The sequence below is a fragment of the Salvelinus alpinus genome, chromosome 4, assembly GCF_045679555.1.
Source record: "Salvelinus alpinus chromosome 4, SLU_Salpinus.1, whole genome shotgun sequence".
Taxonomy (NCBI): domain Eukaryota; kingdom Metazoa; phylum Chordata; class Actinopteri; order Salmoniformes; family Salmonidae; genus Salvelinus; species Salvelinus alpinus.
In genome coordinates this window covers 65,181,545-65,209,237 of record NC_092089.1, presented here as the reverse complement: position 1 = coordinate 65,209,237, position 27,693 = coordinate 65,181,545, and the positions used below count along the sequence as shown (strand labels likewise).

Here is a 27,693-nt window from a genome sequence, read left to right as displayed (position 1 = left end):
GTGTGTGTATCAACACCCCTGGCCAGTGTCCCAGGAGAAGGGACCTCTGTGCTGCCAGACTTTCCCCTGGTCTGCTCAGGTCTGGTCAGGTCTGGTACAGTAGTCTGCCACAGCAGACACAGCCAGGGAAACAAGGACACACACTGGATTAACACAGGAGAGAGGGACAGAGAGACAGAAAAAGGAGAGAGAGACCGTGAGAGAGAGCGAGAGAGGGGGGGGGTGAGCTGGAGGGAAACAGAGAGACAGAGAGAGTGAGAGGGCGAGAGAGAGAGAGAGAGCAAGAGGGGGGAGGAGAGAGAGGGGGGAGAGGGGGGGTAGATAGAGAGGGGGAGGAGAGAGAGAGAAGCAGAGGATCAGTTAGTGCCGCGGAGCACGGGAGTCAGCAACACAGACAGAGAGAGAGAAAGAGAGTGACAGAGGGGGGGGAAGAGCTGGACTAAGACAGACGACTAACTGGAGGCGTGTGAGAGAGAAAGGAGGAGAGAAAATAGGTGTGTGGACGGGAGCAGAGGAAGAGCGTAGAAAGGAGTGGAGGTGAGTGAGAGAGTGAGTGAGTGAGAGAGTGAGTGAGGAAGGACAGTAGTTATAGAGGAGTGATCAGTGGACAGAGAACCTTCGTTACACAGCGCGCGCGCACACACACACACACACACACACACACACACACACACACACACACACACACACACACACACACACACACACACACACACACACACACACACACACACACACACACACACACACACACACACACACACTTGTGTCTGTGAGTCTGCCCTTGAGTTGATGTGTTTGTGTTGTTGTCTTTAGTGCTTGTATGTCAGGGCTTGTGTAAGTGCCTGTTGGTATGTGATTGTCCCATAGTGGTGGGTTTGTTGTTGCCAAGTGCCCAGGTAGAATGCGTTTTTCTATTTGCCCCCACAATCATTAAGATTGACTTTGATCCTGCTAGGGTGTGTGAATGTGTGATGCTCTGTGTGTGTGTGTGTGTGTGTGTGTGTGTGTGTGTGTGTGTGTGTGTGTGTGTGTGTGTGTGTGTGTGTGTGTGTGCTGCTGTGTGTGTGTGTGTGTGTGTGTGTGTGTGTGTGTGTGTGTGTGTGTGTGTGTGTGTGTGTGTGTGTGTGTGTGTGTGTGTGTGTGTGTGTGTGTGTGTGTGTGTGTGTGTGTGTGTGTGCGTGCGCGTGTGTCCTTTGTGTTTGCGCTGTCCTTTGTGATTGCGGTGTACTGTGGCAGGTGAGTAATCGTATCCGTCTGTCACTGTAGGCTTTGACACAGTCTGTTACGGCATGCTATGTGCGTGCTTGTGTGCGTATTTAGCTGTGTAAAGCCCAATGAACTCTGTGCGGCCAGCGACATGGTGTTTTAAAGCTGTGCGTTTGTGTGTGTGTTATACCTCCCCTGGTTTAGCTCTAGTGAATAGCTCAAAGCACAAAGCCGTCCCAGAGTGTATTGCTGCGGATACGCTCTTCTACAATTCATGTTCACACAGATCTAAGCGTGTGTTTCTGTTTATGCGGCATAAGAGTGGGAGTGTGGCGTTCGTTTTGTTTATGATGTGTGTACCCATAGGTTTGAGTGTGTGTGTGGCGTGCATGTGTGCATTAGTCTATAGCCGTTCATGTGCATGTTCACTGTTCCCTTTTGCCCACACTACTTTACCTCCTTCAGGACTCTGGGTTCTAACACAGAGGCCCAGTCACGCACTGATGGGAAGTAAACACATAGAGGTAGACACACAGATACCAGTAGAAATATAGAGGGGAGCTCTATGGCTCAACTTAACCGTGGAGACTGAATGGCTCAACTTAACCGTGGAGTTGTTTTTGTTTTAACCCTATCCCAAACCTTAACCCTTAACCCTTGACTTAACCTCTGGCTCCGAGGGCCACGTCTTCAATCCCAACGTTAGGCACACGCTTTTTGTTTTTTTGTTTGAACCCTTCCCCGAACCTTAACCCTTAACTTAACCATTCAGAGTTCCTGCCTAAACGTAACCTTCAAAATGTTACGTTTGTAGACAATTGTCGGATTCCGCATTGAGACTGCGAGGGCTGATTGATGAGTGACAAGGTAGAAATAGACAGACAGAGATAGCACAGAGAGATAGCACAGAAGGAGGGAAGGGATACAGACAGACAGACAGACAGACAGACAGACAGACAGACAGACAGACAGACAGACAGACAGACAGAAAGGAGGAGAGAAGGGATACAGACAGACAGACAGACAGACAGACAGACAGACAGACAGACAGACAGACAGACAGACAGACAGACAGACAGACAGACACAGAGAGAGGAGATGAGCGAATGGTCTAATGAGATATAAAGTGAGCTAGAGAGACTACGATGGTTAATCTATAGGTTATGACAAAATAAATGTATATAGACCCGAAGTGTATCTCTGGAGAGTAGAGAGGAAAGAGAGAGTTAGAGAGATAGAATGGGGGAGGGTGACAGATGGGGTGAGAGACAAAAGGAGGTGAGAGAAAGATAGAGGGTGGAGAAAAGCAAAGAAATGGTGAGAGATAAATATATATATATATAGTGAGAGAGAGAGAGTAAGTGTATGTGTTTGTGTGTGTGTTCATGTGTGCGTGCGAGTGTGTTTGTGTTCATCTGTGCGTGCGTGCATGTGTGTGTGTGTGAGTGCTTGTGTTCATGTGTGTGTGCGTGCATGCATGCATACATGTGTGCTAGTGTTTGTGTGTGTGTTCATGTCTGTGCGTGTCTGCATTTGTGCGTACAAGCAAATGCATGCATGTGTGTGTGTGTTATCAGGCCAGTGACAGAGTGAGAGACCCAGACCCCCTGATTATCAGACAGACAGACAGAAAGGAAGGACAGAATGACAGGGAATGAGAAAAGAGAGATACACTAATGATACAGGGACAAAAGAGAAAGAGGGCATGGAGGGTCAGATTGATGGAGAGACGAGGGAGGAGGTATAGACCGAGGGTTAGTGATACAGGGACGAAAGAGAGAGAGGGCATGGAGGGTTAGGTTGATGCAGAGACGAGGGAGGAGGTATAGACCGAGGGTTAGTGATACAGGGACGAAAGAGAGAGAGGGCATGGAGGGTCAGGTTGATGGAGAGACGAAGGAGGAGGTATAGACCGAGGGTTAGTGATACAGGGACGAAAGAGAGAGAGGGCATGGAGGGTCAGGTTGATGGAGAGACGAGGGAGGAGGTATAGACCGAGGGTTAGTGATACAGGGACGAAAGAGAGAGAGGGCATGGAGGGTCAGGTTGATAGCGAGACGAGGGAGGAGGTATAGACCGAGGGTTAGTGATACAGGGACGAAAGAGAGAGAGGGCATGGAGGGTCAGGTTGATGGAGAGACGAGGGAGGAGGTATAGACCGAGGGTTAGTGATACAGGGACGAAGGAGAGAGAGGGCATAGAGGGTCAGGTTGATGGAGAGACGAGGGAGGAGGTATAGACCGAGGGTTAGTGATACAGGGACGAAAGAGAGAGAGGGCATGGAGGGTCAGATTGATGGAGAGACGAGGGAGGAGGTATAGACCGAGGGTTAGTGATACAGGGACGAAAGAGAGAGAGGGCATGGAGGGTTAGGTTGATGCAGAGACGAGGGAGGAGGTATAGACCGAGGGTTAGTGATACAGGGACGAAAGAGAGAGAGGGCATGGAGGGTCAGGTTGATGGAGAGACGAAGGAGGAGGTATAGACCGAGGGTTAGTGATACAGGGACGAAAGAGAGAGAGGTCATGGAGGGTCAGGTTGATGGAGAGACGAGGGAGGAGGTATAGACCGAGGGTTAGTGATACAGGGACGAAAGAGAGAGAGGGCATGGAGGGTCAGGTTGATAGCGAGACGAGGGAGGAGGTATAGACCGAGGGTTAGTGATACAGGGACGAAGGAGAGAGAGGGCATAGAGGGTCAGGTTGATGGAGAGACGAGGGAGGAGGTATAGACCGAGGGTTAGTGATACAGGGACGAAAGAGAGAGAGGGCATGGAGGGTCAGGTTGATGGAGAGACGAAAGAGGAGGTATAGACTGAGGGTTAGTGATACAGGGACGAAAGAGAGAGAGGTCATGGAGGGTCAGGTTGATGGAGAGACGAGGGAGGAGGTATAGACCGAGGGTTAGTGATACAGGGACGAAGGAGAGAGAGGGCATAGAGGGTCAGGTTGATGGAGAGACGAGGGAGGAGGTATAGACCGAGGGTTAGTGATACAGGGACGAAGGAGAGAGAGGGCATAGAGGGTCAGGTTGATGGAGAGACGAGGGAGGAGGTATAGACCGAGGGTTAGTGATACAGGGACGAAAGAGAGAGAGGTCATGGAGGGTCAGGTTGATGGAGAGACGAAAGAGGAGGTATAGACTGAGGGTTAATGACACAGGGACAAAAGAGAGAGAGAGAGAGACAGTGAGTGATGGGAAAGAGAGAGACAGGGAGTGACTGGGAAGAGAGAGACAGTGAGTGATGGGAAAGAGAGAGACAGGAAGTGAAGGGGAAGAGAGAGACAGGGAGTGACGGGGAAGAGAGAGACATGGAGTGACGGGGAAGAGAGAGACAGGGAGTGACGGGGAAGAGAGAGACAGGGAGTGATGGGGAAGAGGGAGACGAGAGAGAGAAGCGAAAAGTGGAGAATATTTAGAGGAAAAAAAGGGGACACAGATAAAGGAGGGAGTAACTGGAGATAATGAGAGGAGGGTGAGGAGGAGGGAGGAAATGAGGGGGTGATAAGAAGAGGAGAACAGAGGAAGAAGAAGTATTGAAAAAGAAGATAAGATCAGTCTGAATAGAGACAAGAGTATTGAATATGTGCCACACTTCACTCCCCCTCCAGTGTGTGTGTGTGTGTGTGTGTGTGTGTGTGTGTGTGTGTGTGTGTGTGTGTGTGTGTGTGTGTGTGTGTGTGTGTGTGTGTGTGTGTGTGTGTGTGTGTGTGTGTGTGTGTGTGTGTGTGTGTGTGTGTGTGTGTGTGTGTGTGTGTGTGTGTGTGTGTGTGTGTGTGTGTGTCTGTGTCTGTGTGTGTGTGTCTGTGTGTGTGTGTTTGTGTTTCTCCTGTTAACCCCAAAGTTAAAGAATCACAAAGACACGAGTGCCCTGAACAAAAATATAAGCGCAACATGTAAAGTGTTGGTCCCATGTTTCGCGAGCTGAAATAAAATATCCCAGAAATGTTCCGTACGCACAAATTTGTTTACATCCCTGTTAGTGAGCGTTTCTCCTTTGCCGAGACAATCCATCCACCTGACAGGTGTGGCATATCAGGAAGGTGATTAAACAACATGAGCATTATACAGGTGCACCTTGTGCTGTGGACAATAAAAGGCCACTCACACAACACAATGCTACAGACGTGTCAAGTTTTGAGGGAGCGTGCAATTGGCATGTTGACTGCAGGAATGTCCACCGGAGCTGTTGCCAGAGAATTGAACGGTATTATGACCACGTGTATGATGTTGTGTGGGCGAGCAGTTTGCCAATGTCAACACTGTGAACAGATTGCCCAACGGTGGTGCTGGGGTTATGGAATGGGCAGGCATATGCTACAGACAACAAACACAATTGCATTTTATCGATGGCAAGTGAAATGCACAGAGATACCGTGACGAGATCCTGAGGCCCATTGTCATGCCATACATCAGCCGCCATCACCTCATGTTTCAGAATGATATTGCACGGCCCCATGCTGCAAGGATCTGTACACAATTCCTGGACACTGAAAAGGTCCCATTTCCTCCACGGCCTGCATACTCATCAGACATGTCACCAATTGAGCATGTTTGGGATCGACTTGTACAATTCTATTTTTTAAACGACCAGGCTGGTGTGAGTGTTTGTGTGTGTGGATTAGGGATTCAGAAGTCAGACAAGGAAAAGAAGTGGGGGGGAGAGGATTACAAGTATATTGAACAAAAATATAAACGCAACATGCAACAATTTCAAAGATTTTTAGAGTTACCGTTCATATAAGGAAATCTGTCAATTTAAATAAATTCATTAGCCCCTAATCTATAGATTTCACATGACTGGGAATACAGATATGCATCTCTTGGTCACAAATACTTTAAGAGCCACAGCGAAATTTGACGTCAGTCCACGCAGCCAGGACGTTAGGAAATTCATTAAAACTGCCCACTAGGGGAAACAGTGAGCACTATAAGAGGTTTATTCTCACCCTATCCCAATCCTTAACCCTTAATTTAACATTTCTGAATTAATCCCGAAACTCAATCGTCAAGTTGTTTCTGTTGTAACCCTTTCCCAAACCTTAACTCAGTCAATCAATCAAATGTATTTATAAAGCCCTTTTTTACATCAGCCGATGTCACTAAGTGCTGTACAGAAACCCAGCCTAAAACCCCAAACAGCAAGCAATGCAGATGTAGAAGCACGGTGACTAGGAAAAACCCCCTAGAAAGGCCGGAACCTAGGAAGAAACCTAGAGAGGAACCAGGCTCTGATGTGTGGCCAGTAACTATTAATTTAACATTTCTGAATTAATGCCGAAACTTAACCGTCATGTTATTTTCCAAACCTTAACCCTTAACTTAACATTTCTGAACGAATGGCTAAACTTAACAGTCAAGTTGTTTCTGTTGTAATCGTATCCCAAACCTTAACCCTTAACATTTCTGAACAAATGGCTAAACTTAACCGTCAAGTTGTTTCTGTTGTAATCGTATCTCTATCCGTACATCAGAGATCTATACACGGCAGTGTCCTGTCCTGTAAATGGGCGAGAGCAAGGTTTGATTACTGTGCAGTAAAGCATCCCTCACACACACGCAGGCAAGTGCACGCAAACACACACCCACACACACACACACTCTCCAGCCGTCAATCGAATGGTTAAAACATTCGTCACACCTTGGGATGACAGGGGACTCGATTCACTGAAGCTTTCAGCTCATTGTAACCAGAACAAGGACAAAGACACAGTGTCACACACTCACTGTCAAACACACACACACACTTTGTCTGATAATCACTCTCCTGACACAGTGTCTCAGTGACTTGACACATATTCAACACTTTTTTTGTTAGATGCCTACAGGGCATTGTGTTCAAAAGGTATTTTTTAAATACCAACCAACTGTTCAGAAGCTCCCAAAGCATCTGAAGCTGAGGCAATGTTTTTACCATTATGGCTATGTACTTCACACTTTCTATTTATCACTCTCGGTGTGTGTGTATGTGTGTGTGTGTGTGTGTGTGTGTCTAACAGCGTGGTGACGGATGCTTTAATTTAAGTTTACCCCCCCCTCTCTCTTCAGTCTGGCCTCTCTCTCAACTGTTCTCTTCACTTTTCTACAGACACGCACGCACGCACGCACGCACGCACGCACGCACGCACGCACGCACGCACGCACGCACGCACGCACGCACGCACGCACACACACACACACACACACACACACACACACACACACACACACACACACACACACACACACACACACACACACACACACACACACACACACACACACACACAATCTCATATCTCTCACATCTCATCAGTGATTCTTCCCCTCCCTGAAAATGCTCCTTTTATCCTTCTATCTTCTACTATCCTTTATAGACCTCCCTCTCTGCCCCCTCTATCCTCCACTGTGCTTTGTTCCCATTCCTTTCTCCTCGCTCCATCTCCTCTTTTGCTTCAGTACCTTCTTCTCCTGTGTCTCCTTATGCATTCCCTGCACAGGATGACTCAATCTACACCACAGGATGTGTCTCAGTAAAGAGCATACAAGTAAAGTCTGCACAGTGTGTGTGTGTGTGTGTGTGTGTGTGTGTGTGTGTGTGTGTGTGTGTGTGTGTGTGTGTGTGTGTGTGTGTGTGTGTGTGTGTGTGTGTGTGTGTGTGTGTGTGTGTGTGTGTGTGTGTGTGTGTGTGTGTGTGTGTGTGTGTGTGTGTGTGTGTGTGTGTGTGTGTGTGTGTGTGCGGGCGTGCGGGCGTGTGTCAGAGAGAAAAATATTTATAAATATAACACTAGAGAAGCCACCCTTATCCTCAAAGCTTACTTACTATATATACAGTACCAGTCAAAAGTTTGGACACAACTACTCATTCAAGGGTTTGTCTTTATTTTTTACTATTTTTCTACATTGTAGAATAATAGTGAAGACATCAAAACTCTGAAATAACACATATGGAATCATGTAGTAACCAAAACAGTGTTCTTCAAAGTAGCCACCCTTTTCCTTGATGACAGCTTTGCATACTCTTGGCATTCTCTCAACCAGCTTCATGAGGTAATCAACTGGAATGCAATTCAATTAACAGGTGTGGCTTGTTAAAAGTTAATTTGTGGAATTTCTTTCCTTCTTAATGCGTTTGAGCCAATCAGTTGTGTTATGACAAGGTAGGGGTGGTATTCAGAAGATAGCCCTATTTGATAAAAGAACAAGTCCATATTATGGCAAGAACAGCTCAATTAGGCAAAGAGAAATGACAGTACATCATTACTTTAAGACATGAAGGTCAGTCAATATGGAAAATGTAAAATTAAAAAAAAAAATTATTCAGGTGCGGTCGCAAAAACCATCAAGCGCAAGGATGAAACTGTCTCTCATGACTACCGCCACAGGAATGGAAGACCCAGAGTAACCTCTGCTGCAGAGGATAAGTTAATTAGCGTTACCAGCCTCAGAAATTGCAGCCCCAAAAATGCTTCACAGAGTTCAAATAACAGACACATCTCAAAATCAACTGTTCAGAGGAGACTACATGAATCAGGCCTTCATGGTCGAATTGCTGTACAAAAACCACTACTAAAGGACACCAATAATAAGACACTTGCTTGGGCCTAGAAATATGAGCAATGGACATTAGACTGGTGGAAATCTGTCCTTTGGTCTGATGAGTAAAATTTTAGATTTTTGGTTTGAACCATCGTGTCTTTGTGAGACGCAGAGTAGGTGAACGGATGATCTCTGCATGTGTGGCAAGGAGGAAGAGATGTGATGGTGTAGGGGTGCTTTGCTGGTGACACTGTCTGTGATTTGTTTAGAATTCAAGGCATACTTAACCAGCATGGCTACCACAGCATTCTGTAGCGATATGCCATCCCATCTGTTTTGCACTTAGTGGGGCTATCATTTATTTTCCAACAGCACAATTACCCAAAACACACCTCCAGGCTGTGTTAGGGCTATTTGACCAAGAAGGAGAGTGATGGAGTGCTGCATCAGATGACCTGGCCTCCACAATCACCTGACCTCAATCTAATTGAGATGGTTTGGGATGAGTTGGACTGCAGAGTGAAGGAAAAGCAGCCAACAAGTGCTCAGCATATGTGGGAACTTCTTCAAGACTGTTGGAAAAGCATTCCAGGTGAAGCTGGTTGAGAGAATGCCAAGAGTGAACAAAGCAGTTATCAAGGCAAAAGGTGGCAAATTTGAAGAATCTAAAATAAAAAATACATTTTGATTTGTTTAATTAACACTTTTTTGGTTACTACATGATTCCATATGTGTTATTTCATAGTTTTGATATCTTCACTATTATTCTACAATGTAGAAAATAGTAAAATATAAAGAAAAACCATTGAATGAGTAGGTGTGTCCAAACTTTTGACTTGCACTGTATATAGTTGAGTAGCACCACAGAGTCGCATCTTCACTGTTGACGTTGAGACTGATGTTCTGCGGGTACTATTTAATGAAGCTGCTAGTTGAAGACTTGTGAGGCGTCTGTTTCTATAACTAGACACTCTAATGTACTTGTCCTCTTGCTCAGTTATGCACCGGGGCCTCCCAATCCTCTTTCTATTCTGGTTAGAGCCAGATTGCGCTGTTCTGTGAAAGGAGTAGTACACAGCGTTGTACGAGATCTTCAGTTTCTTGGCAATTTCTCGCATGGAATAGCCTTGATTTCTCAGAAGAAGAACAGACTGACGAGTTTCAGAAGAAAGGTCTTTGTTTATGGCCCTTTTGAGCCTGTAATCGAACTCACAAATGCTGATGCTCCAGATACTCAACTAGTCTAAAGAAGGCCAGTTTTATTGCTTCTTTAATCAGAACAACAGTTTTCAACTGTGCTAACATAATTGCAAAAGGGTTTTCTAATGATCAATTAGCCTTTTAAAATTATAAACTTGGATTAGCTAACACAACGTGCCATCGGAACACAGGAGTGATGGTTGCTGATAATGGGCCTCTGTACGCCTATTTAGATATTCCATAAAAAATCTGCCATTTCCAGCTACAATAGTCAATTACAACATTAACAACGTCTACACTGTATTTCTGATAAATTTCATGTTATTTAAATGGACAAAACATTTTATTTTATTTAAAAAACACAGACATTTCTAAGTGACCCCAAACTTTTGAACAGTAGTGTATATACTATATATGTGTGTGTAAGCTTTGAGGATAAGGTTGGCTGCTCTATTGATAGTAACCAGGGTTCAAAGGTCAGGCTCAATGGTTTATACACTTGCTGGTGACGCAATTGTAAAGCAAGACATGCCAGGTCAGGACACACATGGCAGGACACATACACACACACACACACACACACACACACACACACATCATATTGTACAGTAATAGGGACAAATGTGTGTGTGGAGACTAATTATGTTCTCTGCTGCAGCAGGTGTCTGAATGTCTGTGTGTCTGAGGAAAGACTATTCCAAAGAAATTAACTACAGAGAAATTACTTTAAATAGAGTTAAACAGTCCAAGTCCCACAGCCAAGTCTCTCATGACTCACACTCAAAATATTCATATTCTCAATATGCCACTCTCTCTCACACAGACTCTCGTAAGATGTCCTTGCCAGACTTCTTTTTTTTTTAAACGAAATAGCTCTGTCAAAATATTTATCTGCCCGAAACAGTATCTTTCAGAAACGAACATGCACATACTGTATGTACTCATGTGCACTCACGCAAACTTTCTCACACACACACACACGCACACGCACACGCCCACGCACACGCACACGCATACATACACACAAAGGTCGACACATGCTTGCCCGTCATACTTCCTGTCATGGGAGACTTGTTGCCATGGTAGCAGTTAGTAAACAATGGTGTCTGATGCTAGCACCCCTCGGTCAGAGGCTAATGAGGTCATTAGCGCTGCTTGCTAATATTCTAACGACGTCTCACAAGCCTCCCAGACATGCACAACCTGACACCTCCCACCCGGGCACTTCCATTCTTAGAGAGAAGCTAAAAACATGAATTATATGTAGATATAAGTATATTCCGGACTCTGACATTGCTCGTTCTGATATTTTTGTCATTTTCTTTTTTTATGTGTGTATTGTTTTTTATTGCTATGTATTACTGCACTGTTGGAGCTAGAAACACAAGCATTCCACTGCACCTGTGAAAAAATCAGAAATTGAACATTTTGTGTGTGTTTGCTGGGGGTGTCGCAAATGGCACACTATTACCTACAGTATATAGTGCACTACAACATGTGTGTAGGCCTACTATAAAAGGGCATCATGTTTAACCTTAATTTAACTAGGCAAGTCAGTTAAGAACAAATTCATATTTACAATGACAGCAAACCATGGAACAGTGGGTTAACAAACCATGAACAGTGGGTTAACAGCAAGGAGTCTCCCATGGTGACTCCTTGCTGTCCCCAGTCCGCCTGGTCTTGCTGCTATTCCAGTTTCAGCTGTTCTGCCTGCGGTTATGGAACCGCCACCTGTCCCAGACCTGTTGTTTTTCAACTCTTGATGATCGGCTATGAAAAGCCAACTGAAAATTATTCATGATTATTATTTGACCATGCTTGTCACTTATGAACATTTTTGAACATCTTGGCATAGTTCTGTTATAATCTCCACCCGGCACAGCCAGAAGAGGACTGGCCACCCCTCATAGCCTGGTTCCTCTCTAGGTTTCTTCCTAGGTTTTGGCCTTTCTAGGGAGTTTTTCCTATCCACCGTGCTTCTACACCTGCATTACTAGCTGTTTGGGGTTTTAGGCTGGGTGTCTGTACAGCACTTCGAGATATTAGCTGATGTACGAAGGGCTATATAAAATAAAATTGATTGATTGATTGAACTGCCTTGTTCAGGGGCAGAACATCAGATTTGAACTTTGCCAGTTTTGGTTACTGGCCCAACGCTCTAACCACTAGGCTACCTGCCGCCCCAAGTCATTCGGGACACAACCTGGGTATTTTCCACCTGGAGTGGAGAAGGTGATTGTGGAGTGATATGAAGGTATTGATCCAGTCTGCAGCCATGCAGCAAGTGAAGTGGTACTGGAGCTGTAACGGTCTCAGCTAAATCCGTCTCTTCTCTTCTTTCCGCAGAGTGAAAAAGAGATGGATGGAAGAAACTGCTACACCTTTCTTCTCTCATCCAATAAAGAACTGAATCACATGTTAATTAATGACCCAGAGGTATGAGGACCAATCGTCAGACTGAGTGCTGACGTCATACCAGTGACAGAGGCAGAATTGGGACCACCATGGATTCTATGGCAAATGAGCAACAGTACTCTCACACACTGTAACTCATATTCTCTCTGTATACCTCTCTCTCTCTCTCTCTCTCTCTCTCTCTCTCTCTCTCTCTTTCAAAAACACTCTTCACACTTGGATAAAACAGAGACCAGTAACTCATCTCTCCACTCAGATATAAGACTGCCTCCCACAACTGTGATGTCACAGAGTGGCTCCTCCTCTTCCAGCTCCTCTGGGGGCTGAGCCAATTGGCTGGGGCTATGGGTAGAAGGGTGGCTGATCCGACGAATCCAGTGCCTGCGCTGGGGGTGCCCCTGGCGGGGGGGCGATGGGGTCCGCTGTGCAGCGTGGGGGTGCAGACCTCCCCTGGCCTTAGGACCCTCCCGTCAATCAAACTCAACCAACCAACCAGCATGCAGCACCCAGAGACAAGGCGGAGTAACAACCATGTCACCACGGTAATGAACATGCCCTCGGAAACAGTTTTGTCTTGTAATTCGTGCAGCAGTGGCGGCAGCGGTGGATTTGCCGTTTCCAAGGAGACGAGTCAGAATGCGATCAACAGTCTGACACAGGACGACATGGGGTCACAGGGGTCAGGGGGCGGGGTCTACTGTCAGATCAAAACCATAAGGACCAATCCCAGGGAGTCTGGTCACAGGTCCAGCGGGAAACGGACGTCCCGATACACCAATGGGAGTGTGGTTGCCCCTGAGGTGGTGGGTGGGGTATGTACTGAGGGTGCCGAGGGGAACGAGCCAATCAGAGAGAGGAGGAGGGTCCAGTCTTTGAGAGGGGAGGAGTCTCGCCCTGTGCTGAGGTCAGGGAGTGTGTCTCAGTCTGTGAGCTCTCACGTCACGCCTCCAAGACCCTGTAGAATGATGACATCATCATCGCCCCGTCTCTGTGGAACCTGCGGGCGTAGACAGTCCCAGGCCCCACCCACTTGCATGGCAACTGCATGCCGCAGGCGAGCGGCCAATAAGACCACAGAGAGCCAGACCCTCCCGAATCCTCCCAGGAAACAGTCCGTACTCCTCAACCAGAACCGGAAAGACTCCCCTGTACTGAACACACACACACACACACCACCAACCCCGCACAAAGCTGTGAAGAACACTCAAACACAAACTCAGACATTGCCCTCTCCACACACAACCCGAAAGACACACACGCTCACAAAAGATTCACCTGTGCCCACATGCTCCAACACTAAGGATACACAACACACACATACAGACCCAGAACCCAGTTTACCCAGGTTACATCAGAAAGAAACACACACACAGACAGCAGACACACACTCACACACCGCAGAGAAACACACATCTCGGCCAAACAAATCCACAAATAATATTCCAGCTACGCAGCCTTTTCCAGACAAAAACACAGAGACGTCATCTGACAACCAACACACACCACCAAACTCATCTACACAAGTCATCCCCAAGCCACCACCCCCAGTCCTCCTCATAGGCAAAAAATCCTCGGCCTCTGCCCCTCTCCCACCTAAAACCTCCCCCAACCCCTACCACACTGTCCAGGTGAACCCAAAACCAGCACCCCCTGTCCTTCAGACACAACCCAAACATACACCCCTCACCCCCTCCCTGCTCTCCAAAATACCACCAGCACAACCAATCAAAATAGAAGACTCCAAAACCCCTGGCCAATCAAAAGATGCAAATGCTCTGCATGCTGCCCATGTGGCCCCACAATGCAATGGGGCACCAGGAGGTCTGGCGGGGTTACCAGGAGGGGTACAGGGGTGTGTGTCGGGGGGCCTCCACGGGCGTCTTCACAGCGTGGAAGAGAGTCTGCTCTCCAACCAGGAGAAGATCAAAGTCCTCCTCAACGTGATCCAAGACCTGGAGAAAAGCAAGGCCCTCAGCGAAGGGTGAGAGAGGGGTGTGTGTGTGTGAGTGAGAGAAAGAGTGAACGAGTGAAAGAGAGAGGAAGATGAAAGAGAAAGGGAGAGAGTGAGAGACTGAGTGTGCAAGAGACGGAGAAAGGATGTATGTGAGAATGTATGGGAGTGCCTTTGAGAATCAACTCCAATGTAAACTGACATGCTTTCTACTTGGTAACGCACTTTAAGGTCATGGAGTATTGCAGAGGTTGTGATGTACTGTATGCAGTAAGTTATTGCTGCAGTATTACAAAGCACAGCAGAACACCCACAGTGATATGTGTACAGAACACCTTTCTAAACCCTGCTGTATAAAAGTAAATAGCAGTTCTTGCCTTTGTGGTGTATTCCGCTGCTCTGACTTTGTGTGCATTCTATCCATATAATTACAGGCAGAGCTCCTTCCTTATGTCATGGCTGCTCCCTCAGGCTTTAAGGTCAACATAAGTTATCTACCTCTTATCTATTCAGTTTCCCTCTCCTCCTCATTTCTGTCTCCTCTCACTTTTCTCTATCTCTCTCTCCTCCTCCCTTTCTCTCCCTCCCAGCTCTCTCTCTCCCTCCCTCCTCCCGTTCTCTCCCTCCCTCTTCTCGTTCTCTCCCTCCCTCATCTCCTTATTTCTCTCACACAAATCAAACACTCTCCGACTCTCTCATTTTGGAAATTGTCCAATTTTCTACTTATTCTTTGTTCCCATTTGACGTTCTCCTCATTCACATTCATTCTTCTACTTGAAGAATGCTATTCCTCTCTTTTCACCTCCACCCGCCCCCACTATCTCCCTCTTCATCCCTCTATCTTTAATTACCACCCTCTTTCTTTCCTTCTCTCCTGATACGAATCACTTCTTCCTCCATACAACATAGAGCTGACTTCTCCTCCGCTCCTCTCTCCTCACCCTCTGTCCTGTCACTATATTCCACTCACCCTCTACCTCTTGTTGTCAATCAGTACATCACTCTCTCATCTCTTGCCTGTCACTCTGTTTTGTTTTCTCTCTTCCATCACTGTCTTCTCACCTCTCTGTCCCCACTCTCCCTCTCACCCCTGATCCCCTACAACAGACTGCACCCCCTCTCTTATTTTCCCTCTCTCCTCTCTGCTCTTCTACCCACTCCTCTACTTTTTATTTCTCACCTCTCCACTCTACTCCTCCCTCCATCCCCCCCTCTTCTCTCTGTCAGTTCCTCTTGGGTTCACGGCTCACTATAATACCAAACTAATCCCTCCCAGATTATGATTGAAGATACGCAATTCATGTTTCTGGGGCACAGCAAGACTCACAACAACAGGATACACTTTGTTCCTCGGTGGCATCTGTGTGTGTGTGTGTGTGTGTGTGTGTGTGTGTGTGTGTGTGTGTGTGTGTGTGTGTGTGTGTGTGTGTGTGTGTGTGTGTGTGTGTGTGTGTGTGTGTGTGTGTGTGTGTGTGTGTGTGTGCGTGCGTGCGTGCGTGCGTGCGTGCGTGCGTGCGTGCGTGCGTGCGTGCGTGCGTGCGTGCGTGCGTGCGTGCGTGCGTGCGTGCGTGCGTGCGTGCGTGCGTGCATGCGTGTGTGTGTGTTTGGCACAGTGCTAAGTTCAAGTTCTGGTGCTGTTTTTAAGTTTGTATCTTGTGCTCCCTCTGTGTGTGTGTGTGTGTGAATGTGTGTCTGTCTGTTTGTTTGGGGTAGTACTAATGACGCTATCCTGTGTTTTCCTCCTCATCCTGATGTTTGCGTGTTCTTCTTGTTGTTGTCGTTGTGTTAGGCGCTGCTCTTACAGAACTGGGCAGGATATCAACAACTGCCCCACCTGTCAGAAGACTGCCTGTATCATATACAGGTAAAACACCTTCCTAATACCACATGAATAAAAATACCATTTCACTTTTCAACTACACTTCTTTATATACAGTATATCAAAATCCACATACTCCCTACAGGTACACTTTGCTAATATAACAGTATACACAACCCACATTTTACAGTGTACACTCGAACCACTAGCAGATGGCTTCAGTTTCAGTGTCAAGTTTTATTAGTTGTATGTACAGGATTTGCATTGTTGTATACCGTCTAACAAAATGCAGGCTCCTTCTCGACGACGCAACAACAATAATAAATAATACAATATAAGAATACGAACATAAAGTAAATGGCAGTAGAAGAGAATAAAGATTGTAACATAATTATAATACAGGAAGGCACAATTTATACTACAATATTTACAAGTGTATTGGGGTGGGGGGTGGGGGAGGCGTTGTATAAACTGAGCAGTATAATAAGAGTCTGGTAGCAGTAGTTGTGATATGTGTGTGTGTGTCCGTGTGTGTCCGTGTGTGTGTGTGTGTGTGTGTGTGTGTGTGTGTGTGTGTGTGTGTGTGTGTGTGTGTGTGTGTGTGTGTGTGTGTGTGTGTGTGTGTGTGTGTGTGTGTGTGTGTGTGTGTGTGTGTGTGTGTGTGTGTGTGTGTGTGTGTGTCTGTGTGTGTCTGTGTGTGTGTCTGTGTCTGTGTGTGTGTGTGTATGTCTGTGTGGGTGTGTATATGAGTGAGTGCATGTGTACTAAGGTGTGGAGAATGAGAGCAGGTGGTCAGTCCAGTTCAAGTGTTCAGCAGTCTGATGGTTTGTAGATAGAAACTGTCTCTGAACCTGTTGGTATCAGACCTCATGTTCCGATACCGTCTGTCCGACGGTAAGGGAGAGAACAGCTTGTGGCTGAGGTGGTGCGTGGGATCCTTGATGATGCTACATGCCTTCCTCAGGAACCATTTCGACTAGATATCCTGGATGGGTGGGAGCACAGTCTCAATGATGTACTGGGGCGTCTTCACCACCCGCTAGAGAGCCTTGCGGTCGTGGACGGAAAATTTCCCGTACTAGGCCGTGATGCAACCGGTCAGGATGATCATCCTTTCACCTACTCTGCGTCTCACAAAGACCCGGCGGTTGGAACCAAACACCTAAAATTTGGACTCATCAGACCAAAGGACAGATTTCCACCAGTCTAATGTCCATTGCTCGTGTTTCTTGGTCTTTTTTCTATTGGTGTCCTTTAGTAGTAGTTACTTTGGAGCAAATCGACCATGAAAGCCTGTTTCACACAGTCTCCTCTGAATAGTTGATGTTGAGATGTGTCTGTTACTTGAAACATTTATTTGGGATGCAATCCTAGGTGCAGTTAACTCTAATGAACGTATTCTCCGCAGCAAAGGTAACTCTGAGCCTCCCTTTCATCTGGCAGTCCTCATGAGAGCTAGTTTCATCATATTGATGGTCTTTGGGACTGCACTTGAAGAAACTGACTGACCTTCATGTCTTAAAGTAATGATGGACTGTCGTTTCTCTTTGCTTTTTTGAGCTGTTCTTGCCATAATATGGACTTGGTCTTTTTCCAAATAGGGCCATCTTCTGTATACCACCCCTACCATGTCATAACACAACTGGTTGGCTCAAACACATTAAGAAGGAAAGAAATTGAAATGCATTCCAGGTGACTACCTCATGAAGCTGGTTGAGAGAATGCCAAGAGTGTGCAAAGCTGTCATCAAGGGAAAGGGTGGCTACTTTGAAGAGTCTCAAATATAACAAATATTTTTGGGGGTAACTAAATTATTCCATATGTGTTATTTCATAGTTTTGATGTCTTCCCTATTATTCTACAATGTAGAAAAATAGTACAAATAAAGAAAAACCCTGGAATGAGTAGTTGTGCCCAAACTTTTGACTGGTACTGTATATACAAATGTATGTGGACACCCCTTGAAATTTGTGGATTCGGCTATTTTAGCCATGTTCGTTGCTGACAGGTGTATAAAATCAAGCACACTGCAACGCAATCTCCATAGACAAACATTGGCAGTAGAATAACCTTACTGAAGAGCTCAATGAATTTCAACGTGGCACCGTCATAGGATGCCACCTTTCCAACAAGTCAGTTCGTCAAATTTCTGCCCTCCTAGAGCTGACCCAGTCAGCCCGAATGTAGTGCCGACTGTAAAGTTTGTTGGAGGAGGAATAATGGTCTGGGGCTGTTTTTCGTGGTTCGGGCTAGGCCCTTCGTTCCAGTGAAGGGAAATCTGAATGCAACAGCATACAATGACATTTTAGATGATTCTGCGCTTCCAAATTTGTGACAACAGTTTTGGGAAGGCCTTTTTCTGTTTTATTATGACAATGCCCTTGTGCACAAAGCGAGTCCATGCAGAAAGGGTTTGTCGGGATCGGTGTAGAAGAACTTGACTGGCCTGCAAAGAGCCCTGACCTCAACCCCATCAAACACCTTTGGGATGAATTGGAACACCAACTGCGAGTCAGGCCTAATCACCCAACATCAGTGTCCAACCTCACTAATGCTCTTGCGGCTGAATGGAAGCAAATCAACGCAGCAATGTTCCAACATCTAGTGGAAAGCCTTCCCAGAGAAGTGGAGGCTGTTATAGCAGCAAAGGGGGGACCAACTCCATATTCATGCCCATGATTATGGAACGAGATGTTCGACGAGCAGGTGTCCACATACTTTTGGTCATGTAGTGTACCTCCTCCATGTAGGCTGATTCGTCGTTGTTGCCTATCAGGCCTACAACCGTGGTTATTGGTGTTGTGCAAAGCCACGTAGTCGTGGGTGAACAGAGAGTACAGCAGAAGACTAAGGACACACCCCTGGGGGCCCCTGTGTTGAGTCAGTATGGAGGAGGTGTTGTTGCCATTCCTCACAGCCTGTGGTCTGCCCATCAGAAATTCCAGGATCCAGTTGCAGAGGGTCGTGTCCAGATTCAGCATTCTCACATAGATGTCCCTCTTGTCCAGATGTGTTACGGCCCAGTAAATAACGATGGAAATGGCATCGTCTGTGGATCTGTTGGAGCGGTAGGCAAAATGGAGTGGGTCCAGTGTGCCTGCCATGCTGGCCTTGATGTGGGCCATGACCAGCCTCTTGAAGCACTTCATGATGACCGAGGTGAGAGCGACGGGTCAATAGTCATTTGGGCAAGTCACCTTGTTCTTCTTGGGCACTGGGATGATGGTGTTCTCCGTAAAGTGGGTGGGGACTACAGCCCGGGACAGGTTGAAGATGTCCCAGAAGATGCCATCCAGCTGGGCAACACACACACTCTGAGAACACAGCCAGGGATCCCATGTGGGCCGGCGGCTTTGTGAGTATTCACTCTTTTGAGAGTTTTTCCTCATGTCAGCCTCGGAGAGCGAAAGCACCTGGTTGACCGGAGCAGCGAGAGTCCTCCTGAATGGCTCAGTATTGTTTGCCTCGAAGCGAGCATAGAATGTGTTAAGCTTTCCTGGGAGGGAGGCTTCGGTGGGCACCGCACAGCTGGATTTGCCTTTGTAGTCTGTGATAGTCTGTCGCTCTTGACACATGCAAAGTGAGTTGGTTTGAATTGTCGAACATCAATTCAAGTTTGAGTCTGTGTCTTGTTGCATCCCTAATGGATTTGGGGAGCTCATACCTGCATGCCTTGTACGCGTCGCACGCCACCGAGTCATCGGGGTTCGTTCTGCTGACATTCAATGCTGCAGTACGGGCTTGTTATTGTGGGTACAACATCATCAACACATGAAGCTTGTAACTGACGATGTACTGTATATTCCTCAATGTTAATGGATGAGTCCTGGGTAGATGAATCGTTGAACCTATTCCTAATAGTATTCTCAAATCAATCCTGCAGCATCGAGTCTGCCTCTGTCCTCTGTGTTGGTGGCTCCCTCTTGAGTTGCTGCTTGTAGGCGGGGAATAGGAGCAGAGAGACGTGATCTGATTGGCCGCAATGGGGGGCGGGGTATGGCTGAGTTTGCTGTGTGCCGCCTTGGTGTTTGCTTGTGGCGGTATGTACCCAGCTGTCATAATAACCAACGAGTATTCCCTTGGCACATAGTAGGGTCGGCATTTTAGCATCAGAAACTCCAGTTCTGATGAACAGGATTTCGCAATGCTTTCAACTTCGGTACACCGGGAATTGTTTACAAGGAAACATACCCCTCCCCCAGACACTTACCAGATCCCCCTGAGTCTTTGCAGAAGCCGCTGTTCAATCCATTCGGGATATGGAGAAGCCATCTGGTTGAACGGCAGAGTCAAGTGAATTGTCTGTAAGCCATATCTCAGTAAAAACAAAAGACACAGCGTTCCCTGATGTTCCTCTGCGATTGAAGCCTAGCTCTGAGTTCACAAAGTTCCTCTTCCAGCGACTGGACATCAGCTATCAGGATACAAGGAAGAGGAAGCCATGTATCTTCGTCTTTTCAGCCGAGTCCTTTTCCTTCCTCTTCTTCGTTGCCTTAGGTCAACTCGGCCAGGAGAAATAAGCAAGCCGGTAAAGTTAAGCAGGAACCGGCAAGACGCAACCCCTCCTCAGTGCCGTCAACAGGTAAAAGTCCTTGTGATGTCATCGACAGTAGCAACAAGAAATTCTCCTAGTCAGATGCTGCCCTGTACAAACACCCTACAAAGTACCCAGCAGCAACATCAGCATTCTCCACCTCGCTCTCCATGCTCTGTATGGATGTGACCTAAATTAGTCATTAAATGCTAGAATCCTTAGTTGCCACATCCATTTGTGGACTTATGAATTTATAATAAATACCCATTGATTCTTGAAGAATATAAGCTTAGTTTAACTGTTGTACCCAATCAGAACCCAAAATATAAGCTTGTTTTACTCAATATTGGTAAACAACGTAAATATATTAAACACCGTACAGCCTCAAAACATGGCTAAAACTAAATTTTCTTATATCATGGATGGTCAGTCCCTACATCCATAGCTCTGTCTATGAATTTGAGAGTGGTTACATTTCTCCAGGCCCATCCCTCAGTTTTTTACACAAACAGAGGTGGGGTCATCCCTTTGTTATTGTTTCAATTAAGGTCTCTAACTTTAACCAATCAGGACGTGCAGCTCTTTGCTAACTCGCTATCAGCCCACCAGATCTCCTCCTCGTCCTCGTCTCCTCCTCCTCTCCTCCTCTGTAACCAGGAACAGCATTAGCTACAGCAGGAGTTCACATCTAATCAGGAATAATTAGGACCGGAGGGAAGGGTGGCAGAGATACCGGCTCACACAGGGGCCCCCCAGGGCCACAGAAAGCAGCTCAGGGGCCCCCCCAGGACCTGTTCCGGCAGATAATATCACAGGACCACTAGGAAGTCCCTGAACAGCTAGTGAACAGCAAGGAAGTCCCCCAGTGAAGTTCAAAGTGAATGTTAAATAGAATACATTACTGTAGTAGCCTGAATCACTACTGCCTGAGTATGAACTATCTAGTAATGATCTACTATTACCACTGGGCACACTCCTCAAAGACTACCACACTGTGTTGGTAGACGTCCCAGGACATTTGGATTTAAATGTAATCACTCACTCACTCACTCACTCACTCACTCACTCACTCACTCACTCACTCACTCACTCACTCACTCACTCACTCACTCACTCACTCACTCACTCACTCACTCACTCACTCACTCACTCACTCACTCACTCACTCACTCACTCACTCACTCACTCACTCTCACTCATCTCCTCTCTACTCACTCTACTCTCTCTCTCTCTCTCTCTCTCTCTCTCTCTCTCTCTCTCTCTCTCTCTCTCTCTCTCTCTCTCTCTCTCTCTCTCTCTCTCTCTCTCTCTCTCTCTCTCTCTCTCTCTCTCTCTCTCTCTCTCTCTCTCTCTCTCTCTCTCTCTCTCTCTCTCTCCTCTCTCCTCTCTCCTCTCTCTCGTCCCATTTCTCTTTTTCTAAATAAAGAGGATCAGTAGTATTCTATTATTCCCAATAGCAATATGCTGGTGTACACACACACACACACACACACACACACACACACACACACACACACACACACACACACACACACACACACACACACACACACACACACACACACGGAAAGTAACATACAGTTAATCCAAACAGAAGAGAAGGATTATTATTACAGTCATTCGCCGATCATTCTATTGTGGTTATGAAGCACACAACCATACACACACATACACATCAATACAGTCATTTTCTTGACGGTACAGATATGGTGTTATCACACACTCAGCGGGACACATAGAGGGGATGGGGGGGATGAGTGTGTAGAAGAGAGAGAGAGAGAGAAGAGAGACAAGACAGCGTGGGATGGAGGCTTCCCTCCTCATGATTTGAGCTGGAAAACGACATTTTGATGTTTCCTGCCTGCAGATGTTTAGTATTGTCAAATCTAATTAATCTGTGTGACAGAGAAACAGAGAAAGGCAAGTTCTGACAGAAAAAAAAACACATCGCACGCACGCACACACACACACACACACACTCACACACACACACACACAGTAGATGCCAGCCGGGGGAATCAATTAAGAGGAGCGGCTTTCCCAACTGAGGCGTAATCCCCAAAACAATAGAGGAGGAACAACAGAGAGATAAAGAGAAGGAAAAACTGAGATACAGAGAGAGAGAGGGGGGAGGGGTGGCGAGAGTACATGGATAAACATGCTCGTTCTTTAAAACACCCTGAAAGCACATGCTGCACGGCAAGGAATGTGTAGGCCAGCTTCAATGCTTATTTCTTTCCATTTGTGTGTGTGTGTGTGTGCGTGCGTGCGTGCGTGTGCATGCGTGGTTTCAGTGGTAGCACTCCTCCTCTCCAGTGCTTTATCATTTATTCATATTCCTTTCCTCTCCCCTGCGTCTGCATCTGTGCTTTTACCTCTCTTTCATGTCTTCCGGTCTCTTCATTTCTCCTCTTTTCCGGGGACATTCTAACCTTACCTCAACTCTCCCTCTCCCTCTCCCTCTCCCTCTCCCTCTCCCTCTCCCTCGCACGGCTCTCTTTCCATTTACTCCCCCGTCTTTCCTCTTTCTCTGTATCTTGTTTTCCCCTCCTGTTTTCTCAACTCATCCTTTCATCATTTCAACCACCCTTCCTACCCCGCTACTACTCATACCTCTTCTCTCTCTCTCTCTCTCCCTCCTCCTCTTCTCTCTCTCTCACCCTCCTCCTCGCTCTCTCCCTCCCTCCTCCTCTTCTCTCTCTCCCTCCCTCCTCCTCGCTCTCTCTCTCTCTCTCCCTCCTCCTCTCTCTCTCCCTCCTCCTCTCTCCCTCCCTCCCTCCCTCCCGCTGTTTCCCCTTTAGAAGTCCCTGTGCATTATGTATATCGGACGCCTCCTCTTCCCACTCACCGCTGTGTCATTTGAGCGGTTTCATTTGAGGTTTTATTTGTCAGGGGAGAGCAAATACGATGACTGAGTAGGCATAGGAATTTGAATGGGAATCAATTTTTTGGTCTCCCACAAGGATAGTAAAACAAACGTGTGTGTGTGTGTGTGTGCGCGCGTATCTTCTATCCTCCTGTCCTTCCTTCATCGTAAGCCTCATTAACTCCAGATGCTTAAACCCTACGCAACTCATCTCATTACACACAACTTTGTTTTGCTATTGTTGTGTGGACCAAACAATTAATTCCCATTCAAAATCCGATTTTCCCTTATCCCTAACCCTTCACCCTAACCTTAACCCTAAACCGCTAACTCGAACCCAAACCCATAACCATAAGTGTAAACCTAACCCCTAAACCTAAAACAGCATCAATTCATTGTCTTCCTCTCGTTATTGTTTGCATCTCATTGAAGCGTCGACCCCTCTGTTGACCCCTCTGAGCCCTCGGCCTCCATTGATCTCTAAGGCAAGCAACCGCCCAATGTTTACCCACCCTCTCCAGACCGGACTGACTTGCAATATGCAGACAGAGCAGGAAGTTGCAATAGGCACCGCGCAACAAAATGTTTGATACCATCACAAACAGAAACCGTCTTCAACCTAACCCCTAACTCTCATTCTAACCCTAATCCCTAAGCTTAAAATAGCCTTTTTCCTTGTGGGGACCAGCGAAATGTCCGAATTTTCCTTGTTTTACTCTTATTGTGAGGACTTCTGGTCCCCACAAGGATAGCAAAACCAAAAACACACACACAAACTTTCAGTGCACACTCAAACTCCACTGCAGTATGACCCGAAGCATTAGCCACTTTAGAGAGAAGAGATATATATATATATATATATATATATATATATATATATATATAGAGAGAGAGAGAGAGAGAGAGAGAGAGAGAGAGAGAGCGAGAGAGAGAGAGAGGAGAGAGAGAGAGAGACAGAGAGAGAGAGAGAGAGAGAGAGAGAGAGAGAGAGAGAGAGAGAGAGAGAGAGAGAGAGAAAGAGAGAGAGAGAGAGAGAGAGAGAGAGAGAGAGAGAGAGAGAGAGATGAGGCAAGGGGAGGGAGTGCTTTGAAAACATCACAGGGGAAATACGTTTTTCACTCAGCCCTCTCTTTTAGTTCCAACACTTTAGGACGACTCTCTACTTCGCTCCTCCTCTGCTCTCTCTTCCTCTCTCCTCCCACTCCTCTCATTACTCCAGCCTGTGATATAGTGGTGCATGAAGCGTAAGAATTCTGTGAACGTGAAATTACTTCAGTGTGTGTGCGTGTCTGATTGGGTGCATAGGCATGCACTTGAATGAGCACATGTGTTTTCAGAGGTGTTAAGCATGTGCATTGATGTGCGTATGTTACTGTGCACACCTAACTGCATTTATATCAAAGGGCATTTGAATAAGTACAAGCAATTTATGTGTGCGTACGTGACTAACTTTCTCCACCTCTCTCCCCCTATTTTCTCCACCTCTCTCCCCCTCTTTTCTCCCTTTTTCGTCACCTCTCTCTGCCTCTTTCGACCTCTTTCTCCCCCTCTCTCACCTTCTCTCTCACCCTCCCCACTCTCTCTTCCTCCTCTCCCACCCTCTCTCTCCCCGCACTCTCTCCACCTCTTTCTCACCAGTGTGGAGCATGACTTCAGACAGCAAGAGGGGAGGTTCCAGCCAGTGATGGAAACTCTAGATGGGGTTTACGATGTCCCCCTCCCTGTCCCCAAACCTCCCCCCTCCCGCCCCAGCACCAAGGCCCGCGTCAAGAAGCTACGCAAGAAGTGTTTCTGGTGGCTGTAGATACACATCCGTCGCCGGGGGGGTACAGTCGCCATGGAGAAGTTGCGGGCTGCTGTTACCAAAGGGATTGGACAGGTGTGGGTCGATGGACCATGGCGACTGTTCCTGTGTCTTTGATGTTGCTATAGGAACTGTACACCTATTATGGTATCTGAGCTACAGAGATGCTACACCTGAGAAACAGTTGGAGTGTGGATAACATGGAGAGCAATAAGTTACCATGGGCAACTCTATGAGGTGTGGACCAACTGATAGAGTTCAAGTCTTGGGATCACTGGTTACTGGATTTTGACGAGACACTAAACTGAGTGACTTTGTCCCCGACCAACAGAGTTACTGTGCTACTGTGCTAGGTTGGACACATAAGGGACACGGTTTAAGAGTGTCTAGTGGTGACTCTGTTAGGTCAAAGGTCCCAGTGCTTGAACATAGATGAGCACCTATTCACATTCCACTACCTACAGAGTGACCAGCCCATCTACAATCCCTTCAGAGAGTGACAGGCCACATAACCAATCAACACACGCTTTCACCAGGATTCTCCCGCAATACGCAAAACAAAAAAGTTACTGAGTCATACTCAGCACAAACAATATACACACACAGTATAGCACTAAACACATTACTTACACACACACACACACACACACACACACACACACACACACACACACACACACACACACACACACACACACACACACACACACACACACACACACACACACACACACACACACACACACACACACACACACACACACACACAACACAACACAACACAACACACACACAATACAATTATATCCACTCTACACTATGAGCTTTCATTTTTCCACAGCGCTATTGGCTAAAACACAAGCTCAACCAATAATAATCTCAACCTTTCCTTCCAAGACCACACCCTATTTACTGTTTAACCAATAATCAGCCCCGGACCCTAACCTGCCACATCAGTGCTTTTTAATAGATCGCTCTTCCCATCCCCATGTGTGATCTCCCACAATGCTTTTCTCTTCCATTTCCTCTCGCTGTGTTGTTTGTAATAGTTATATTGGGATCCAATAAAAGTGTGTATTTTAAGCAGAACATAATTTCCTGCTTGAACAGTGATTCCCTATTCCCATGATGACACAATTAAAGCACTACTGACTACCACCACTTAGGATGAAGCTGTGGTACTATGGAGGAATGGTAGAAGCGGATGGGTGAGTCCGCGGAGGGCTATAATGTGGTATTTCAAAGGGTATAATAAAGGTCACTAAACTGAAAGAAAGTCTACAGACTGAAACAATCAGTAGTTTCCCAAATACGTGCTGTGTTTAGACCCACCTATAGCTTGGGGAAATTGCTTGTCTCCCTTCAAGTAAACACTAAGTAAACAACTCCATTGTTTTTAGCCAGAACCCAATTTTAAGCCGTGGCCCAAACTGAATTGGCCACAACCCACCAGCAGGATCCAAACAACAATTTGGGAAACACTGAAAGGACTGAAGAGAATGATTTAGAAAGCAGCCAGTGTAATGCAGTACTCTACGATCGAAAGCTCTTTCGAGAAACTTCTACATCAGGCCTGGGCAATTCTTTTCCATGGAGGGGCCACATTAGAATATATTATTGCCATTGTGGGCCAGAATCATATTACAGGAGTATACATCATGTGTAGGACTGTGTTGACAGATATAGCTACTGTAAATCACGTCCAGATATGCTGCCTTTTTGACTTTTTAACATGTACAGAAATAAACGACTTCCCATGTTCTCCTTTGGTAAGTATTTTCATCATTTAACATGTAACAAACTACGGGCAGGGAAAAGTACACTGTGCATTCAGCACCACGGACAGAACTCTTGTTAACGGGTATGCACAAACACACAAGAAAGAGAGAGAGAGCTCAACATTACATTTAAACTATTCAATCAGTGTGAGGAGTACTGATGGGCACTAACTAGAGCAGTGAAGTCCGGTATAGTTTCTGACGTCGCTATGCTCAGGATTGCTGAGAGATGAGAGTCAGTAAGAGATGACCTGTGCCTTGACTTGTTATATTTCGTCACTGAAAATGTCTGTTCACATACAGAGGTTGACCCAAACAGTGCAAACATCTTCGGAGCATGACTCCTAATCTTTGGAAAGCTTTGTTCATCGAGAGATGCATAGAACCTCGTCACTGACATAGTTTCGAATAGTTCTCCAATCACTGCATCAGACTGAAGATCGATAAGCTCAAGTTGCAGGTCAGTGGGAGCGTTTTCCACATTGAAGGTGAAAGGAGAGGAAACCAACAGCGTGTCATTTTCCAACACTTTGAAATCGTCAAAGCGACGAGAAAACTCACCGTTCAAAGTACGCAGCAGCGATGTATACTTCTCC

The 27,693-nt window shown here is 46.4% G+C and overlaps 2 protein-coding genes across 2 annotated transcripts in view; one reads left to right on the top strand and one right to left on the bottom strand.

Moving 5' to 3' along the window:
* Positions 1–27,693, bottom strand: part of LOC139574163 (dedicator of cytokinesis protein 2-like) — a 227,665-nt gene that overhangs the window by 45,186 nt on the left and 154,786 nt on the right. The gene's annotated exons all lie outside the window — the stretch shown is intronic.
* Positions 344–26,402, top strand: LOC139574164 (mucin-4-like). Its single transcript, XM_071398402.1, has 4 exons — positions 344–537; positions 12,277–14,326; positions 16,086–16,160; positions 25,154–26,402. Exons 2-4 carry the CDS (start codon positions 12,690–12,692, stop codon positions 25,317–25,319), a joined length of 1,878 nt encoding a protein of 625 aa, XP_071254503.1. The 5' UTR covers positions 344–537; positions 12,277–12,689; the 3' UTR covers positions 25,320–26,402.

What these genes read in the sequence shown, in the direction of transcription:
- LOC139574164 (XM_071398402.1), top strand. Translation starts at nt 12,690, where the DNA reads ATGGGTAGAAGGGTGGCTGATCCGACGAATCCAGTGCCTGCGCTGGGG. An exon ending in AGCAAGGCCCTCAGCGAAGG is followed by an intron (nt 14,327 to 16,085) that starts GTGAGAGAGGGG and finishes TCGTTGTGTTAG; the next exon opens with GCGCTGCTCTTACAGAACTG. An exon ending in ACTGCCTGTATCATATACAG is followed by an intron (nt 16,161 to 25,153) that starts GTAAAACACCTT and finishes CTTTCTCACCAG; the next exon opens with TGTGGAGCATGACTTCAGAC.